The 21,646-nt window shown below is 38.8% G+C and overlaps 1 protein-coding gene across 1 annotated transcript in view; it reads right to left on the bottom strand.

Moving 5' to 3' along the window:
* Positions 1 to 16,777: 16,777 nt before the first annotated feature.
* LRRC8C (leucine rich repeat containing 8 VRAC subunit C) overlaps positions 16,778 to 21,646 on the bottom strand; it is a 105,186-nt gene continuing 100,317 nt past the window's right edge. Inside the window, exon 3 of the mRNA XM_066376845.1 lies at positions 16,778 to 21,625. Within this exon, the coding sequence (XP_066232942.1) occupies positions 19,352 to 21,625 (2,274 nt within the window). The 3' untranslated portion in view covers positions 16,778 to 19,351. The remainder of the gene's footprint in view (positions 21,626 to 21,646) is intronic.

The raw sequence follows: 21,646 nt of genomic DNA on the forward strand, positions 1-21,646 counted from the left end.
ATCAACTCACAGTTGCAGCACCTTAAGTTGCTTATTGATTGCTTTCTCATACGTGCCTTGAGTGGGGGGCTCTAGCTGAGCCAGTGACCCCTTGCTCAATTGAGCAACCTTGGGCTTCAAGCTAGCAACCATGGAGTCATGTTTATGATCCTGAGCTTAAGCTGGATGAGCCCATGCTCAAGCCGGCGACCTCAGGAGTTTCGAACCTGGGTCCTCAGTGTCCCAGACTCTATTCACTGCACCACCACCTGGTCAGGCAACCCTATATTTCTTATCTACAATTGCTAATAAATATTAGAGTCAGGGAGCAAGATTGCCTTATGCTTGAAAAGGTTGGTGTGAACAATGTGACAGATTGTATTTTTCACAGAGGACCACAACAGTAATTTCTGTTCCACCCATTCTTCTGACAATATAACATTGATACTACCTCCACTGAAAGGTGAGGTCTGTGTTCCCTCTCCTATGCTCCTAAACTGGGTAAGATTTATGACTGCTACAATGAATAGAGTATGGTAGAAGTGACATATGTGATTTTCAAGGTAAGGTCAAAACGTGATACAGCATTCTCTCTGTCTACAGGAATAGTTGCTTTGAAGCCATAAATTATCTGGTAAGATATCTGACTATCCTGAGGCCACCATGCTGTCAGAAAGCTCAAGCTGTCTAGAGATGTCCAGATGAGGTTGCAGCCAGCCGCTAGAATCAAATACCAGATGTAGGATTCAAGGTGCCTAGCTCCCAGCCATCGAGTCTTCCCAGAGGAGGTCCGGATGTTGTGGAGCAGAGGTGACCAACTGCATTTGCTGTTGTATCCTGTCTAAATTTTTTTCATAGAATCTGAAAAGATAGTAAGAGTTTTACTCTATAGTTTTGGGTATGGCATAGTTTGTTATATGGCAACTGTAAGTGGAACAGATATGAAACCTGAAGTTCCTATTCAGTCCTTGAGTCCTCCTGAGATACTTTGTTAGAGAGTTAGAGCTCCTTGGAACACTATTTGAAAACTTCTGGACTAGCTAATATTCCAGGGCTAAAAATTTTATGTTTCTAATAAATCTGGAATGTAATAGCTTCATCAAAAAGAGAAGTATCTTACCCACTGCTATGAATTGAATCATGCCCCCCACCAGGATGTTGAAATACTAACCCCCAGCACCTCCGAATGTGACCTTATTTGGAAATAAGATCTTTGCAGATTATCAAGTTAAGGGGAGGTCATTAGGGTGGGCCCTAATCCAATATGACTGTGCACTTATGTAAAAGAGATGGTTGGGCATAGAGAAAGAAACACACAGGGAGAAAGCCATATAAACCTGAAGACAGAGATCTGGGGTGAATCACCTATAAGCCAAGGATCACCAAAGATTGCCAACAAACCACTGAAGGATAGGAGAAAATCCTGGGACAGATTCTCCCTCTCAGACATCGGAAGAAACCAACCCCTTCGACTGCTTGGTCTAGAAGTGAGACAGTACATTTTGGTTTTCTCTGTTTGTAAGCCACCCAGTGTGTGGTACGTTGTTATGGAGACCCTAGGAAAATAATATATTCAGAAACTGACTTGAACAGGATGATGGCTCTTTATAGTTCCAAGACCCTCAGTTAATAGAGTTAGATTTCTTGATTGATTCAGCAGTTTCTTTTTCAGGGCCCATTTTGTATAAGTCACAATGGGAAGCACTTTAGGCAAATATAAAAATAAATAAGCTTTGGTTTTTGTACCATTGGGCCTCCAATTCTGAAAGGAGAGATGTAATAGGTCTTGAAATAACCACAGTATAAGTAATATATGCCCTGAATATATTAGGCAGGTAGAAAGGGTTAGAGAAATTCTAAAGATGTTTTAAAGCTCTTTTAAAAAGTCTCAGGGATCTTAATATAAGAGCCAAAATTATATTTGGATGAACAGAACTGAAGATAGAAAGGGCATTTCTATGAATATCTAATACTGTATGGGCTCCTGTCTAAGCAATTCAAGTAACAGAGATAAAGTATAACTTTTTTACTGCTGGGCCTATTTAGGGCATTACAGAGTCCCAGATAAAATTTTGTGTATTGTTTTTTTTCTTTCTGTACACATGAGAAAAAAAATGTTTATGATCCTAAACGTTGGTTTTAAAACAACCCAGGCTGCAACTCTGTCTTACATTTGTTTACTAAGGTAGTGTTAGGTATGGCCAGAAAGAAGTCATGGGGGATCAAAATTGAAAAAAATAATATTTCAGGCTTGTTTGAGTTGTGGAAGGTCGTGTCTTAAGGACCACAATCTCCTCGAGCCAAGGGAGAGGAGAAGCTGTATAGTGGAATGGCTGGCGCAAGTTGCTGGCATCCAGTTAGACTTGTCCATCAGTCTGGCAGATGTTCTCATGGAGGTTCCTTTCTCCCTGTGGTTAGAAATTATAGAAACTATTATGATTTTTGTCTAGTTAGTTATATTTACAACCTGACTGAAACTGGCTCGGGGCTAGAGTACTGTTACTTTGTTAGGCTCAGTTATTTTCATAATTGTAACTGAAACTGGCAGTTGCTGGGAGCAACTTTCAGCCTCAGCCTGACCAGTAGAGTCTGTGCTGTTAAGAACACCATTATCTGGTGACTGAGTAGGCGGACATTACAACTCCCACCTCCCAGAATCAAAGTGGATTACAACTTAACTTAGGAACAATCATCTTGAAAAACCAACTTTGTACTAAACTAAGAGGAATCTATAACCAAGCATCACTGAAGAATCCACACCGAGACTGGTAGGAAGCGTGGAGATGTGGAAAGGGCTGCCAAGAGTGAGAGGCAGCCCAGAAGGTCTCCCATAGCAGGGTGGGTGGCCTGGAGAGTTGTGGGTCCTCAGTCACAGGACCAGAACCCCAGCCTGGAGCCCCAGAGACTAGACGAGGCGTACAGACAGTATTTAGCTGGAAGAAGACCAGGTTACTGTTTGCAAGAGGGAGACAACTCTCAGATCCAGGCTCCATCTTAAAGGGACTGTGTATAAAACCTTATTCACAGCCACTTATCTGGGGCTCCGGGAGTGGAGAATGCTGAGAGGACTGGAGTTGTGAGAGGAGAGTGTAGTCTCAGGGACACAGGGAGAGACTGTGGGGAACAGCTACCCTGACCCCTGCACTGGGTCACTCCCCAAACCTACAGTGACTGTTTTTCCTGGGAGAACCAAGCCAGCAAAGGGAAGCAATTACCCCACCCACCAGAGGCTCTCCTGCTCTAGTCAGTGCAAAGAGACTCTTAGAAGCAGGGGGCACATCAGGGACACAGATTTTGAGTGCTGAGGTCTGGCATACACCACCTCCCCAAACTTCTGAGTATCCTCTGAAGGGCAGGAGGGCCCAGCTGCAGCCATGATGCTGGGCTGGTGCAGCAGCAAGGGGAAGAGCCCAGTGAGGCAGCCTGTGCAGTGGCCACAGGAGGCAGAGCCTAGAGAAGGGTCTCGCGTGCCTGCAGGGTGCTAATCCTGGTGGCCCATTCAGTGCCAGCAAGGGGAGGAGACTGGAGAGGGAGCCTGCATGCCCATGGGGGGGGTGGAGCCTGGCAAAGCAAGGAGTCCCTCGTGCCGGCAGGGCAGCCCTGCTGGGCAGCCTGAGCTGCAGCCCATGAGCTCGCACACCCTGCAGTGTCAGTGCCTGAATGCCTGAGGAGGTTGAGGCAGTGGCGGGTCAGCAGAAAGAACACACCTCAGGAATAGAGAGGCCACACACACTGGCCAAGAGTATATAAAAGCCAGCCTAAGAATGCAGCTGATATTTACAATGGCATCAGGGCCCAGCAGAGGCAGCCACAAATACTAGATGGATCACCTGTAGCTCCAAAAAGGTTGCTAAGGGCCAGTCATAAACAGTGACCCACACTAGTTCTGGCCAGGGAGGTCCAGGGCAGGTACATCCAGTGGCTAGATAAGGAGAGCATCAGCTCAGGACCTAACAACCCTAGTTAGAATGGTATCTTAAGGAAAGTCTCCTCACACCTGACCCAGCTAAGACATAGAAAACACTGACACAAATAGCAAAAAGAGCAGTAGCAGCAGACAAGTAGCCCACAGTGGAGTACAAAAACAGCTGAGATCAACCCAAGAAGATCTAAAAACAACATAACTGAAAGCTGGTGGCAGACAACACCAACCCCATATTCAGCTAGCTACACAAACAACACATCCAAAGGAGCAAGCCATACAGAGACAAAATGGGAATACAGAGAAATGCAATTCAAATGAATCAACAACAGAAATCCCCAGGAAAAAAACTGAATGAGATGGAAATAGCCAAGATACCAGATGAGAATTTAGACTAATGATTGTTAGGATGCTCAAGGATCTTAGAGCAGCAATAGATGGACATAATGAGCACCTAAACAATGAGATAGTAAGCATCAAAAAGGACATTGAAATCATAAAAAAGAATCAGAACTAACAAACACAATATCAGAAATGAAGACTATACTAGAAAGAATTAAAAGTAGGCTGGGTGAAACAGAGGATCAAATCAGCAATTTAGAGGACAAGATGAATGAAAGCACAGGAGCAGAACAGCAAAAAGAAAAGAGGATCAAAAAGTCTGAGGAAATTCTAAGAGAGCTCTGTGACAACATGAAGAAAAACAACATCCATATCATAGGGGTTCCTGAAGGAGAAGAGAAAGAACAAGGGATAGAGAACTTGATTTAAGAAAATCATACCTGAAAAATTCCCTAAATTGATGAAGGAAAAAATCACACAAGTTCAAGAAGCACAGACAATCCCATTACAGAGGAACTCAAAGAGACCTACACTAAGACACATCATAATTAAAATACCAAAGCTAAGAGATAAAGAAAGAATACTAAAAGCTGCAAGAGAAAAGCAGACAATCACCTACAAAGGAGCCCCCATAAAGATGACATCTGACTCTTCAAGAGAAACATTAGAGACCAGAAGGGAATGGCAAGAAATATTTAACATAATGCAAAACAAGAGCCTAAAACCAAGACTTCTTTTTATCTAGCAAGGCTGTCATTTAAAATGGAAGGAGAAATAAAAAGCTTCCCAGACAAAAAAGAAACTCAAGGAATTCATTAAAACCAAACCGATGCTGCAAGAAATGTTAAGGGGCCTGTTGTAAAGAGAACAAGGGGGGGGGGGGAATCTAGTAAAAGAGAATTATAGATTTAAAGAATAAAATAGCAGTAAACAACTATATATCAATAATAACCTTAAATGTAAATAGATTAAATGTTTCAATCCAAGACATGGGGTAGCTGCATGGATAAGAAAACAGGACCTGTACATATGCTGTCTACAAGAGACCCACCTCAAACCAAAAGATACACATAGATTGAGAGTAAAGAGATGAAAAAAACTATTTTATACAAATGGAAATGAAAAAAAAAAGCTGGGTAGCAATACTTATATCTGACAAAATAGACTTTAAAACAAAGGCTATATAGTAAGGGATAAAGAAGGTCATTACATAAAGATAAAGAGAGCAATCCAACAGGAAGAGATAACCATTATAAATATCAATGTGCCGAATATAGGAACACCTAAATATATTAAGCAGATTTTGATGGACATAAAGGGCGAGATCAACAGCAATACTATAATAATAGGCAATTTCAATACCCCACTAACATCAATGGATAGATCCTCAAGAAAGAAAATTAACAAAGAAACAGCAGCCTTAAAGGAAACATTAGATCAACTGAATGTAATAGATATCTTCAGAACCTTTCACCCTAAAGCAGCAGAATATACATTCTTTTCAAGTACTCATGGTACATTTTCTAAGATAGACCACATGTTAGGACACAAAATGAGTCTCAATAAATTTAAGAAGATTGAAATCATATCAAGTATCTTCTCTGATCACAATGGCATAAAACTAGAAACCAACTACAATAGAAAAACTAAAAAAAAAATTCAAACACTTGGAAATTAAATACAGTGTGTCTATAAAGTCATGGTGCACTTTTGACTGGTCACAGGAAAGAAACAAAAAATGATAGAAACATGAAGTCTGCACCAAATAAGAGGAAAACCCTCCCAGTTTCTGTAAGATAATGTGGCAGCATGTACGCATGCACAGATGATGATGTAACACCGTTTATACAGCGGAGCAGCCCATGGCCATGCCAGTTGAGATGTGGATGGTACAGAGGAAAGTTCAGTGTGTTCTTTAGCTTGCTAAATTTGAATCCATGACCAAAGTGCAACATGAATATCGGCGCATTTATAATGAAGCGCCACCACATAGGAATAACATTACTCGGTGGGATAAGCAGTTGAAGGAAACTGGCAGTTTGGTGGAGAAACCCGATCTGGTAGGCCATCAGTCAGTGATGAGTTTATAGAGGCTATACAGGATAGCTACCTAAGGAGCCCTAAAAAATCTGTGTGTGAGCTCACATCGAACTGCACTGAATAGGTATGAAATTGGGAGAGTTTTCCTTTCATTTGGTGCAGATTTCACATTTCTATTGTCTTTTGTTGCTTTCCTGTGACCAGTCAAAAGTGCACCATGACTTTACAGACACACTATAGCATGGTATTAAATAACAAATGGGCTAACAATGGGATCAAGGAAGAAATAAAAAATTTCCTTGAAACAAATGAAAATGAACATACAGCAACTCAAAATTTATGGGGCACAGCAAAAGCAGTCCTGAGAGAGAAGTTCATAACATTACAGGCATATCTTAAGAAGCAAGAAAAAGCTCAAATAAACAACTTAACCCTGCATCTAAAAGAACTAGAAAAAGAACAGCAAGTAAAGCTCAGAGGAAGTAGAAGGAAGAAAATAATGAAGATCAGAGTGGAAATAAATGACATAGAGGCTAAAAAAACAATACAGAAGATTAATGAAACCAAGAGCTGGTTCTTTGAAAGGGTAAACAAGATTGATGAACCTTTAACCAGACTCACTAAGAAAAAAAAAGATAGGACTCAAATAAATAAAATTAGAAACAAGAGTGGAGAAGTAACAACTGACACAGCAGAAATACAAAGGATTATAAGAAAATACTATAAAGAACTGTATGGCAAAAAAATTAGACAACCTAGGTGAAATGGACAAATTCCTTGAAACATACAATCTTCCAAAAATCAATCTGGAAGAATCAGAAAACCTAAACAGACCGATTACAACAAATGAGATCGAAACAGTTATCAAAACACTTCCAACAAACAAAAGACCTGGGCCAAATGGCTTCACAGGTGAATTCTACCAAATATTCAAAGAAGAACTAACTCTTATACTTCTCAAGCTATTTCAAAAAATTCAGGAGGAGGGAAGACTTCCAAGCTCCTTTTATGAGGCCAACATTATCCTATTCCAAAACCAGGCAAAGACAATACAAAGAAAGAAAACTATAGGCTAATATCCCTGGATGAATTTAGATGCTAAAATTCTCAACAAAATATTAGCAAACTGGATCCAGCAATACATGAAAAAAATCATACATCATGATCAAGTGGAATTTATTCTGGGGAGGCAAAGCTGGTATAATATTCACAAATCAATCAATGTGATTCATCATATAAATAAAAGGAAGAATAAAAATCATACGATAATATCAATAGATATAGAAAAAACATTTGATAAAATCCAGCACCCATTAATAATCAAAACTCTCAGCAAAGTGGGAATACAGGGAACATACCTCAACATGATAAAGGCCATCTATGTCAAACCCACAGCCAACAGCATGCTCAATGGGCAAAAATTAAAAGCAATCCCCTAAAGATCAGGAACAAGGTAGGGGTGCCCTCTTTCACCACTCTTATTTAACATCGTCCTGGAAGTCCTAGAAACAGCAATCAGACAAGAAGAAGAAAAAAAAGACATCCAAGTTGGAAAAGAAGAAGTAAAACTATCATTATTTGCAGATGATATGATATTGTATATAGAAAACTCTAAAGTCTCAGTCGAAAAACTACTGAACCTGATAAATGAATTCAGCAAGGTGGCAGGATATAAAATTAATAATCAGAAATCAGAGGCATTTTCATTCACCAACAATGATCTGTCTGAAAGAGAAATTAAGAAAACAATACCCTTCACTATTGCAACAAAAAAATAAAGTACCTAGGAGTAAATTTAACCAAGGAAGTTAAAGACTTGTACTCAGAAAATTATAAAACATTGATAAAAGAAATCAAGGAAGATACAAACAAGTGGAAGCATATACTGTGTTCATGGATAGGAATAATAAACATCACTAAAATATCTATATAACCCAAAGCAATTTATAAATTCATTGCAATTTCTATTAAAATACCAATGACATACTTCAAAGATATAGAACAAACATTCCCAAAATTTATATGGAACCAAAAAAGAACACAAAGAGCCTTAGCAATCTTGAAAAAGAAGAATAAAGTGGGATGCATCATACTTCCTGATATCAAGTTATACTACAAGGCCATTGTACTCAAAACAGCCTGGTACTGGCATAAGAATAGGCATATAGATCAATGGAACAGAACAGAGAACCCAGAAATAAACACACACCTTTATGGACAAGTGATATTTGACAAAGGAGGTAAGAGCTTACAATGGAGTAAAGACAGTCTCTTTAACAAATGGGGTTGGGAAAATTGGACAGCTACCTGCAAAAAAATGAAACTAGACCACCAACTTACACCATTCACAAAGATAAACTCAAAATGCATAAAAGACTTAAATGTAAATCGTGAAACCATAAGCATCTTAGAATAAAACATAGGCAGTAAGCTCTCCAACGTCTCTTGCAGCAATATATTTGCTGATTTATCTCCATGGGCAAGTGAAATAAAAGACAGGATGAACAAATGGGACTATATCAAACTAAAAAGCTTTTGCACAGCTAAAGACAATATGAACAAAATAAAAAGACAAACTACACAATGGGAGAACATATTTGACAGTTCATCTGATAAGGGGTTAATAACCAAAATTTATAAAGAACTTGTAAATCTCAACACCAGGAAGACAAACAATCCAAGCAAAAAATGGGCAAAAGAAATGAATAGACATTTCTCCAAAGAGGACATACAGATGGCCAATAGACAGATGAAAAAATGCTCAACATCACTAATCATTAGAGAAATGCAAATTAAAACCACAATGAGATACCAGCTCACACCAGTCAGAATGGCACTCATTAACAAAACAACACAAAATAAGTGCTGGCAAGGGCGTGGAGAAAAGGGAACCCTCCTGCACTGCTGGTGGGAATGCAGACTGGTGCAGCCACTGTTGAAAACAGTTTGGAGCTTCCTCAAACAATTAAAAATGGAACTGCCTTTTGTCCCAGCTATCCCACTTTTAGGAATATATCCTAAGAATGCCAAATTACTGATTCAAAAGGAGAAATGCAGCTCCATATTTATGGCAGTATTGTTTACAATAACCAAGATCTGGAAACAGCCTGAGTGTCCGTCAGTGAACGAGTGGATTAAAAATCAATGGTACATATACATAATGGAATACTATGCGGCCGTGAAAAAGAAGGAAATCTTACCTTTTGCAACAACATGGATGGACCTGGGAACTATTATGTTAAATGAAATAAACCAGGCAGAGAAAGAAAAATATCATATGACCTTATTCATTTGAGGAATCCAATAAACCATGTAAACTGAGGAGTGGAATAGAGACAGAGGTAGGCTGAAAGGAACCAGAGGGAAAGGGGTTGAGAGGATGGGATCAGAGAAGGGAAGGAGATTGGTGAATTATATATACATAACACATGGTTATAGAGAGCAGGAAAGCAAATCCTGGATGGAGGGGGGAGGTAGTAGGGGGAAGGGGGGAAGGGGTAGGTTGAGGGGAACACAGGGGAGGGGGGTATACTCAGTGGGAAACTTAAATCTATTAAACACAATAAAATAAAAAAACACACTAAAGAATGCTATTATCAACATTTACCTAACGTTTTGAAGGCAACTTTTAGACATTTTTGATGGAAGTTCTTGATCAGATTTATAATTAAAGCACTCAATAGTCACTAGAATTTTTCTTTAATGTTTACTTATTTTTGTATTTTAGCAGTTTATATTTAGTGAGTTAGGGAAAGCTATCTGAAAATAATTGTCTAGTTGGTTTGCCTATATTGAAATTTGATTATTTTAACTATGTTGTTGGTAAAATTTAAAGGGCACATCAGCCTGAATTTTAGGTAGTGTAGAGAGAGCATCCTTTCTCAGGAGGTTACAATTCAGTGAAGAGGTCCAGCAATAGTTTCCCCAATGTTGCAGTAATATAAGGTTATAGTAATTAAATATATAGAAATATAGAAAATATGGAAGATATATAAAAATAATTAGGATATAATATTAAAAGCAATTAAGGAAATTAAATAAAGTTATATCGTCTGGATAGGAATTAATATAGTGGGTACAGATATAATAAACAGACTCTGCCTTTCACGCAGGGCTCAGTAGTGTGTGTGTGAAGTTATATATAGATAAGAAGTGGCTTGAAGTCATAACTCTGTGGGTTGATGTAGACAGGAGGCTTCCCCAAGAACATCTTAAAAGTGGCTTGATGTAACATTTCAGTAATTAATATAAAAAGGGCTCCCAGCGGGGAATTCCCAAAAAAGTGGTTTGAGATGATAATCTTGTAGATTGACACCTGTTAGAAGGCGTTGGCCTGAAAAGGTACTCAAGCTAAGGGCCCCCCTGCTGCGGTGGTCACCCAGACTCCAATGTGAACATGAACTGTCCCCACACCACTCTGAGCTCTGACCAAAGACAGCTGAAAGGAGCAGACCCACCCAAGGGGCCCTCTTAAGCTGTACCCAGTTATGCCCAAAGGATTTGAGTAATAAACTGCCTGTGTGATTTTTGCAACTAACTTGTATGTAGGTCGTGTCTTTCCTCCAGTGGCAGTTGGTGTTGGCACTGATAAATAGAATCCTCAGAGCGGCCTCAAGAGTAGTCTTGAAGAGGCTGCCAGCCCTGCTGATAAGCAGGAGTGTCCCACTGCACCGGGAAGTCGAATCAGGGACGCTTGATCGATGTAGAGTTTAGGCTCTACTGAGACTCCCAGAAACAGCCATGTACTATGTAGATTATTTCCAGCTGAAAACAACTAAAGCCCAACAAACTCAAGAAGACTTTGTTTATTTGAGTCCTCTTCTTACCTGCCAGAGAAATTCAAATAGAAAAACCTGCTTTGGGAAGGCAGCCTTGGCATATTCACCTTAGCAAATATGGATAAAACGTGGCAGACGGGGAATCCAGGAAGTCTTGTTTGTTAGACTCCTCTGTGTCTTGTTTCTAGTTGGCTAAGTAAGAATTTGTTTACCACACATTTGTTCTCAGCTGCCTGTGAATTGCCTGCTTTTCCTTTGAAACTCCAGATTTCTGCCTCCCTCTCCTTAGTTCAGCATGGCACATAAGGCTCAACTTCCCAATGTGTCCTCTGGTTTCATATTCTCATGGAATCTCTGTATGTACAGACATAATAAATTTGGTAATTTTCTTCTGTTAATCTGCCTCGTGTTTCTCTGATTATTAGTCCAGCCAGAAGAATTTAGAAGGGGAGGAGAAAAATTTCTTTTCTGCCCCCACACTTCCATTGCCGCCTCCTCTCAATAAACAAAAGCTTTATGTCATGTAAATCAGGTATATGCTTCCTGTGGTATTCTTCGTATTTTCCATTTGACACCAATTTAATTTCTTTGAGAGGTTATCTGGACTTAACAAAATATTTATATAGTTAAATAGTTAGACTGAGTAGTTCTGATTGAAGCTAAATTTCTAGTTTTCAATTTCACAAGCATGAACTCATTTTAAATACTTTCAATATCCTGTCTTTGTTTTTAGATACATAAGAAAACTAAATCTGTTAATGTGCTGATATTGTTAAGGCTCAGAATGTGACTAAACCCAGAAATTCTGAGTCACACCAGCAGAGACTAGAACTTGGGAAAGTTAAGAAAAAACTTGAATAAACAGTAAGTCCTGAATAGGGTCTTCCTTACCCTTTCAACAAATGTCAGAATACTTATGTTCTTTAATACCACTTAGAGATCAATGATGTATATGACCTTTCAGGATTTTATTGAGATGAGCAACAATACAAAGTATTTTTCATAAAAAAATTTCAATCACTAAGGATTATAATTTATACATATAACTCAATAGACACAAATGGAACTCATGAGCTATTTGACAAATTTGTGGACATTATTCCTCAAATGTACAATGAGTATATTTTCACATCTGTGCACTGGTTTTAACTATTCTTTGACTAAATTAGCTTGAGATGTTTAAAGCTGTCCAATGTTACTGGGAATATTGTTTTAACAAAATTGCTCCACATAGTCTATGTGAAATTATGAGGGAAGCCCAAGAAACTTTGCATATCAATTCAAAGAATTTACAATTTTTTTCTATATCAAAATAACACTGGAAAGTTTATTTATTTATTTTTATACCTGTGGAAGGGATATAAATTGCAAAACTTACATATTGCCTATTTTGATCACTTTTCCCAAGGTCTATATTGCCTATCACTACCAGTAAGAATTGAACTAAACACTTCTTTAATGGTGAAGTCTAGACATAAGTGAGAAGCCACTGCGCCACCTCACCCACAGGTGTTGTAAAGTACCAAAAGCTACAAAATCGATATTAATATTTTAAGAGGCTTAAAGAACATTTTATTAATTTGGGTTAAGGTGTGCAGAGAAATTTTGTAAATAATCTCTGTACTGTGTGATTGGCATAAAACCAGGATGGCCCTTGGCATTGTATTGTAAATGCAAAGGTAAAGAAAACATGGATTCCCTGACATTCCACCACACCTGTGGGAAAGGGGGTGAATGGCTAGCCAGGTGCAGGAAGAGAAAAGCCAAAATAAACCTTTTCTTATAATAATGAGCCATTTGCGGGCATTTGTCCCCAGGAAACTACCTCTTCCATATGAGTGCATATAGTTAATGTGTGTGACTCTGGACAGAGATGGCGGGTAAACATTAGAGAATATAGGAATGTCTTTTAATATGTAAAGAGACATCTTTCTATCATTGTGTTGACTTGTAAATTTTGTTTTCTCCAAAATGATGTATGGCTTGCAAATTGAACATGGTCCTATCATGTTAAAGGGCATATGACTATAACCAATAGTGGTAAAGGGCACCTAATTGCAGTTTTTGCTTCTATAATTCCTGCTTGCAAAACTATAAAAACTAAGTAGAACAAAGGGCCGGCGCGTTCTCCCTCAGATTTCTGTTGGAGTTGCCGCCGTTTGGCCAAGCTAAGACAATAAAGCTTAGATGTGTAATTGACAGACTTTGTTCGTGTCTTCCGTGTTTCGGGTCCCTCCGGATTAGGCTTAACAATAAATTGAGTTGAAATAAAATTAATTCCTTAAAGTATTAAAGAAACAAACTAAAGAGAAAGTCCATCTGCTACTTATTACCAAACTTTGTAACAAAAGAATCTATGAATCAAAATAATTAGAAAGGCCAGTTTGTTTAGACGCTTGGTAATAACTTCTTTGCCTAATGCTGTCTTTCATGCAAAATATTCAATCTCTGAAGATACTCTATCATTTATGGCATCCTGATCATTTTTGCACCTTGCTTTGTTCAAATATATTTAAGTATGAAATCTAAAGTATAACCTGTATTCAAAGATTTACAAAGAAATTAATGTAGTGTATAAAGTGTTTCACTTTTTTCCTACTTGGATATTTAAGATGACATTCTAACTGACCTGCAGAAATACCCAGCCCTGTGCTATGGCTAAGGAAGTACCCCTCTGAATCTAAAAGTGGCCTTAGTGACTTCCCTCTTCATGTAATCTTTCACCCAAACCAAAATTCAAATCTTGTATCTCGCTAGCCAACAATAATAAATGAGTCAATTTATTTAATATCAGTGTTTATCTCAACATTCTGTACACATGAAAGGACTGAAAGAGGTAACAGTGGAAGGTGGCAGCAGTAGAACCTATGTGCCAGGTGCACTGAAATGACCGATGTCCCTATCTATTGCATTTCTCAGTTCTGTCTCCAGTTTCTCCAGAGCTCTCAAACAATGCCGCCTTCTAAGTGCCTGGTGCACACGTTCGCATGGCCTCTTTCACCACTTGATCCTTCTTCATCTCAACAGACCTTTTTCAAAGGACTGCCTGCTGATTCTGTGTAAAATAACTGAGTCATAAATGACTATAGAAAGATATGTAGTCATAATTTAGCTTCAAAAGTTAGCAATCACAAATTTTTATGCATCAGTGGTTCAAGTTTTCTTATAAAAAGGCTTCCCTAAGTCTGGGTTGTATGTGGTCAACCAGGGAGTCCTCCTACCTGTGCAGAACCTTTCTCCTTCCTTTAAGTAACCACAGCCATTACCACCAAGTATTTACTGAAAGTTGGGCTGGTTGTACAGCATTTGTACAATCTGACCTGGCAAAAGCACAGAAATTGCACTCCAGGTTACATATTAAGGCACTAATTACCCAAATGAAACTCCAGGGGCACCTTGGGTTGATGCAGTACAGTGAATTAAGGAAGGAAATAATTAGTCACAATTGCAGAAATTGGCTAAAAACAAAGTAAAAGAATGCATGCAGCCTATTTCCTGCAGAGCACAGGGAGCCTTAGTAACAGTGTATGCAAAAATACAACAGAAATGCAAAAGATAAACAGTTCTCCAAATGAATACGAAAGGGAGAAATCTCAATTTTAAATTACAAAAATGACTTTATTTAAGTTATTTTCTGTTCCTATGTACTACATAGCCAAATAACATTGACATTTTATCATGAATTTGCACAATGACAAATCAACTTTCAAGCATTTTCCTGACAGTATTAGAGGTTTTGCCAGCATTTGACATGATCTGAACACACACAGAGACAGTGAGAGAAAACAAGAGGCAGAAAGAAAACTAAGCGGGCACATAAAGCGTTGGATTTCAAACCCAGGAAAAATATTCATTAAAGTGGCAGAATCAGGTAGGCAGGGGAATGGTATCTAGCAGAAAACAAACTTACACCACATTAAAAACCATGCATAGGAACTTTTATTTAATATGGCCAAGAAATTAAATTCAAAGTTACATACCCCCTTTTAAGGTGTTTTGATTAAAAACAATTCCTTGGGGTGAGAGGAGACCCTTGTCCTTCTCCCCTCTCTCCAAAATGACTTAAGGATGTTACCTGTATTAATGAATGGCTTGGGAAAATGAAGTAAGAGTGGATCCCTAGTTTGGAAGGCTAGTGTGAATTATATTAGAATGAGGCCTAAATCTGAAAAATCAGTGGCAGGTCTGGTTAAGGCTGTCCAAATATTCTTACAATGTGTCTGAACAGACAAGGAAAGACTGGATTTTTTGAGGCACCCCCCCACACACACACACTAATAACTGGGCCATTTCGCTAATTTGCTTTGATAACTTTAGAATAGTTAGTATGGAATCCTACCCTGAGTGGTTGAGATCCTACCCAAATGTGAACTGTTTGAATAACGTTATGACCTTCAGTATTAATAAGAGGGTGTGAATTGACTATTAATTTAGTCTCTAAATACAAAGTGAAATTATATTGGAATTTGATCTATTCACTACAAAGTACTGCTGACAGTTTTCATACAGCTGGATCATGAATGTTCACTGTTTAAGTAAATATGTCATTACTATTGATCTGGTATTTAGTATGAAATTATAGAGAGCAAAATAAACTACTTAAAAATGAACTTTTCTTACAGAATTAGGAAAATAAATAAAAGTAAAGCTACTCTTGGAGAAAATGGCAACGAGATGTAAAGAGATCTTCTCTTTTGTAATATCACAGATCATATTGTAAGAACTTGAACTTTCTTATCCCAAGTAAACCAAGGAAGATTCCAGGTTGTTTAAAAGCCCCTTTTGACAAAGATGGCTTAAGAGATAGATAAGGAAATACCTCTAAATCCTGGCAGGCATATTCTCCATACTTTCTGAAAAGGCAGGATGTCATGTAAATGATTAGAACTCATTACCATAGCTACATGGGGAATACATGGCAGGGGAAAGGTGGGTGAACAATAAAAACAACATTACATTTGCAAATAACAGGTTTCACTATATCGAGAACCTCTATATTAAAAGTGTTGTTAAAAACAGAACAAAATGGCCCTGGCCGGTTGGCTCAGTGGTAGAGCGTCGGCCTAGCGTGCGGAGGACCCAGGTTCGATTCCCGGCCAGGGCACACAGGAGAAGCGCCCATTTGCTTCTCCACCCCTCCGCCGCGCTTTCCTCTCTGTCTCTCTCTTCCCCTCCCGCAGCCAAGGCTCCATTGGAGCAAAGATGGCCTGGGCGCTGGGGATGGCTCCTTGGCCTCTGCCCCAGGCGCTAGAGTGGCTCTGGTCGCAATATGGCGACGCCCAGGATGGGCAGAGCATCGCCCCCTGGTGGGCAGAGCGCCGCCCCATGGTGGGCGTGCCGGGTGGATCCCGGTCGGGCGCATGCGGGAGTCTGTCTGACTGTCTCTCCCTGTTTCCAGCTTCAGAAAAATGAAAAAAAAAAAAAAAAAAAAAAAAAAAAAAACAGAACAAAATGAAAACAACACATTACTAGTTTTCTGAGGTGTGGTCTTAGGTGAGTTCTGTTGGGATTTACTTTTTGCTCTGTTTCAACCAGACCATCAGCCAGACTGTTCTACACTTAACAGTTGAAACAGACCAAAAGTATACCTGCTATGGGCTTCAAGCAGCCATAGGAGTTTTACTACATATGGTGCTTTTATATTTACATTAGCAGTTTCCCATGAATCCTATAGAGGTTGGAGTAACAGAGCTAGCTGCTCTTTTTGGAGCAAGAGCACTTGTAAAATATGAAAAGAGATTAGGTAAACACCCTTTTATAGGAAGTTGATCTGTTAAAGGACTTTAAAGTCAGCAGTTGTTACCTGAGTTTCCCATTTAAAGGCTAAACTGTAATTGAATGCTTTTTACTTAAGAATGTGAACAACAATCTATAATATTAAAAGGGCCAGAGTCAGAAAATTTTGACTCAAGATCAAGTTTGAGGATTTTGAATTCTTATAAAAACCTAATAGAAATATCTATGAATTTTCCTTTTTAGTTAAAATAAAGTCATAGGATTATACTGATTCACTGGATATTAGAGCTTAGGTTAAGGGTCAGCCTGCAAAATCATTAAGAAAGCAAATTATTTTGGAATTTGAGCAATTGTTATAAATGATAAAATAATTATTAGCAACTTACTTCAGTTATGAATCCATGAGACTGAGTTAACACCAGATAAAGACTTCAGCATAAATATGATTTTTAACCTGAACAGATCCCTTTTGAGGGTGATACAGAAAATAACTATAAATTTTATACATAAAAATAGTGCACCCAGTGTTTGAACAGTTATTGAAGTTTATCTTGCAACAGGGTATTTTTGTCATGCTCAGCTACGGACAATTTTCCAGGTTTTTTGCTTGTCTGTTTATTTAAAACAGGGTTATGTTTCTAAATATAGCACATTGTTCATAACCAGGATCCTAACAGTAGTCTGGAATTGAGTATTTTATCCTACAAGAAATATAACCATGTTACTATTTTAGACATATTGTTTCAAGTACAGGTCCAAATAAATCAGCTATATAAAATCATCATTCTAATAGAGCAGAAATAGTGAAGCACTTTGGTTTACATGATTAGATTATTTGATAAGCAAAAAGCAACTTTTTCCCAAATTCTTCACCCCATGATGTACTGCAACATTAAAAACACGACTGAGGTACAGGTATCTGCTGAGTAGTTGCTCTAGCTGTATTTTGTATGACTCAAAGAAGCACTGAGCAAAGTCACCAGGATCAAGGAGCAAATTTTAAAGGCAGCATTTTGAAACCCCAAAGCATCTTCCTACTTTCTCTTATTGTTAAGTCACAAAACTTTCTTAGAGGAGAACAGGGTTTGCAAAATGGTCAATGTGATTTGGTAAAGAAAAAAAAAAATTCCATGATCAGTAGCAATGGTCTTGGATTGAGGGCACAAATAGTGTTTTCATTTTTCTGATCCACACAGCTTAACAGTTAGTGAAAAATTTGCTCAAGACCCATACTATGTTGGATTTTTTAAGTACAAAGATACATAAAAGCTCTACTAATCATCAGGTAAAATTATTGCTAAGTGACATCCACTTAGCAATTTATTCACATTTTAGCAAAATGTAACAGAACCATTCTATATGAGATACTTATTCTAAGCCAAAGAGAGTAGTAGTTAGGGTTCCTGTGCTTGCATCTCAAGCACTCACAGCAAGGGCAGACTTGAGGGAAACTGATTAACATATAATGTATATGTGGATTATTTTGTGCAACAGGCAGAATTTGAATAGAATCCCCTGCCACTCTGCCCAGAGGAACCAGCGGGCCTGACTGCGGGCACCAGCTCTTTAACAGAGTGCTTTAATAGTGAATTTTCCCCTATCTGATGTATTTACATATCAAGATATCAAAGATGATTAAATTATCCAAACCAGGTTTCTAATTCTATAATTTTTAAATTTAATTACCTATTTTAATTAAAATAAATCTAGTTTCTTTCTCTAAGGTTGTTCACCAGTGCTACATAGCTATATTGAGATTGGGGGGGGCCTCTCTACTTAGTTTTCAAATATTTTTAAATGTTAGTAAAAATGGAAATCAGTTAAATTGTAAAGGACCAATTCAAACATGCCAACTATGGAAGATTATTGTCTTCACTTGCTTAAAAAATCCTTATCTAAGGAAAACCTTAACTGTCAGGTATATAAAATGTAATTTAGGGTTCTGTTCGAGATGGGAGTAAATTTAAAAATCATAGTCTGTGACAATGCACTTATGTGAATTTAAACTCCAGAAAAGAGTGTTTTACAGAATGAGGGGCTTGGCCAATGGAGAAGGCAGCTGGTATTAAAATAACTAGCACAGATTCCTTGGTACACACAATGACAACAGAAGCAGAAGCAAGGAACTGTATAGGTGTAAACACGCTAATGACCTTGGCAAAATATCTTCCTCTATTTAAAAAAATAGCAAAAAGCATGCAACTTAAAATTCTATCCCTTTCATAAGAATGAACTGAAAAAGACCACCACCACCACCAACAACAACAAAACAAAATAAAAAACAACAACTGGATGGAACCATCTGTTTCTGTCAGTAGAAAACAATGATAGGTACATTAGGTTCCAGGACAAATAAAACTTTAAAATATTAATACTGAAAAAATACAATTAAATTTTTATTAAAAAATACATACTCCTTATTCAATTTTTGTGTACATTTTGTTTTGTGTGAAAAGAAAAAAAAACATAAAATAGGAAAGGCATTAAGACTACCTAATTATTTATACTGTATTTGGTAGAAGCATGTTTCAGTCAAACTTTAAACAAAAATAAGTTATTCTGTTTTCATTTGCTCCCGGACATCGGAAGGCAGCGTTTCAAACAGAGCATCTTCCACAACTAAACCAGCTCTCTTCAGAGCGCGACAGTCGCCCAGTTCGGGAGGGAGGATTTCAAAGTGATTGCCTTTGACATCTAAGTAGGAAAGAAATTGTAAATTTCCAATTTTTGGTGAAAGTACTGACAAGCTGTTTTTCCCAATCTTCAAAGTTTTAAGTTTCTTGCAGAAATAGAGTTCATCTGGAAGGCTCTCCACTTTGTTACAAGTGATGGAAAAATACTGTAAACTTTGTAGAACGCCAATTTCTGGTGGGATAAAGCGAATATCGTTGTAGGATAAGTCCAGGTATCGGATTTTGTTGCATAGGAAGAGGTGGGAGGGCAGCACCTCTATTTTGTTGTGACTGAAGGACAGGCGCTCCAGGCTGCTGAGCTTCTTTATATGCTCTGGGATATAGGTGATGCTGTTATGCCAGAGTTTCAGCACTGTTAACTTCCTCAAGTGCTGGAAGCTCACAATTTCTTCTATAGATTTCAGATTATTTTCCTTGAGGTCCAGTTCCTGGAGGCTGAGCAGGCTGAACACAGCATGAGGAATGCGCTCCAGGTCACAGTGGACCAGCTCCAGCTCTGTCAGATTGGTCATCTTCTTTAAATTGTTGAGCATCACCAGCTTGGTGCCATCGTTATGAATGCACATCTTTTGGAGGTGGCTGGAAACATCAACCACTGCCTGAGGGATTTTGGAAATGTTGCTTTTGATAGAGAGGATTTTAAGGCTTTTGAGATCTCGCAGAGAATCAAGGGTGACATTTTTGGAAATATCGTGACTTAGAGAGCCAACCAGGTACAGTTCTTCCAGATTCCGGAGTCCATACATCCAGGGGGGCAGCTCTCTCATATCATCAAACTTGACGCTCAAGACTTTGAGGTTCTCCTTCAGGAAAGAGAGGGCCGCGCTGTGGATTTTGACTGAGCACTGGTGTAGGGAGAGCTCTTGGAGATTGTCCAGCTGCGCAATGGTGGCTGGTATCATTACGTTCTTAATGATCTCCAGCTTTAGAGACTGTAGCTCTGTAATTTCAAACACAGTGTCTGGAAGGCCAGAAAGCATGATCAGAGGCAGTTCCAGCCGGTTGTGAGCATTTGTCTGTAGCTTCTGCCTCAGTTTATCAGGAGTCCACTCATTATTTAAGTTCAACTGCTTTAATTTGTTTTCACTCACTTCAGACAGGAACACTGCAAACCTCTTGGAATATAGAGGGTCATATTGATCTATCATGTGAAGCATAAAAGCAAAGTCATTTTTCACGTCTGGAATATCATCGATTCCAGTCTCCTGCCTGACATACTCAAAAGAGTACTCCCTTAGAGATCGGTAGAACAGCCAGTATAAGGTGTAAAGGCATGTCAGTCCATAGATACTTACAAAGCACAGGTAGCAGAAGGAGAGTTTTGAGAATAAGTGTGCCATGGTATGGTTGCAAGAAAAGTTCTTATATCCAGTCATGTCCTGAATATCAACATTGCAGTCCACTGTAAATTGGACCTTGGAAACCAGGGCACTATTATATGCAATGATGATTAGGAATTTGATAACTTTAAGTACAGTCTGGCGAACGTACATAGCGTATAGTATATCACCTTCTTCTACATGCAGCCTGAACTTCTTCACCTTCTCAAATAAGGCCTTGGCTTGCTCCCCTTCTTTCTTATCCAGAGCCCCGGCAGTGGACTTGTCAACCACAAACTTCTCAGGAATTGACTTTAACGACTGAGAGTTGACCAGGTTGCCTTCTGGACCGGACTGGGTGGTGTTAGACCTGCTCACATTGTTCTTCCTGTTGTCCTTCTCTTCTGAGTCCTCCCCGGACACTTCTGATAAAGCCCGTGTGGTCCAGGGAGAGTCAAAACACTTCCCCAGGATGGAGATGAAATGTTCTATTTTGGAGCTGGAGCCAGGGAATTTGAACCAAAAGTTGCTGCAGAGCATGAAGACCAGGGTGTGGATGAGGACAAGGTAAGGGAAATATTTGGCATACCAGTGGAGGGCTCGCTCATAGCACATCTGGTTTATAAAACTGTACTGCTGAAGGTCCAGGTCTGTCTTCAGTCCCTTCATTTCCACAGTGACGGGGTTAGTCGGAGATGGTTTCGGCGGAGGCAGCGGGGTGGTTACGGCCGCTGCTTGAGAGACATTCGAAACAGAAGAGTAGTTCTGAGACGGCTGAACTCGTTTTGGAAGGCAAATTATCTTGTCTTGCATGACCTGAAACACAAATAATATTTT

The sequence above is a fragment of the Saccopteryx leptura genome, chromosome 3 (genome assembly GCF_036850995.1).
Source record: "Saccopteryx leptura isolate mSacLep1 chromosome 3, mSacLep1_pri_phased_curated, whole genome shotgun sequence".
Lineage (NCBI taxonomy): Eukaryota > Metazoa > Chordata > Mammalia > Chiroptera > Emballonuridae > Saccopteryx > Saccopteryx leptura.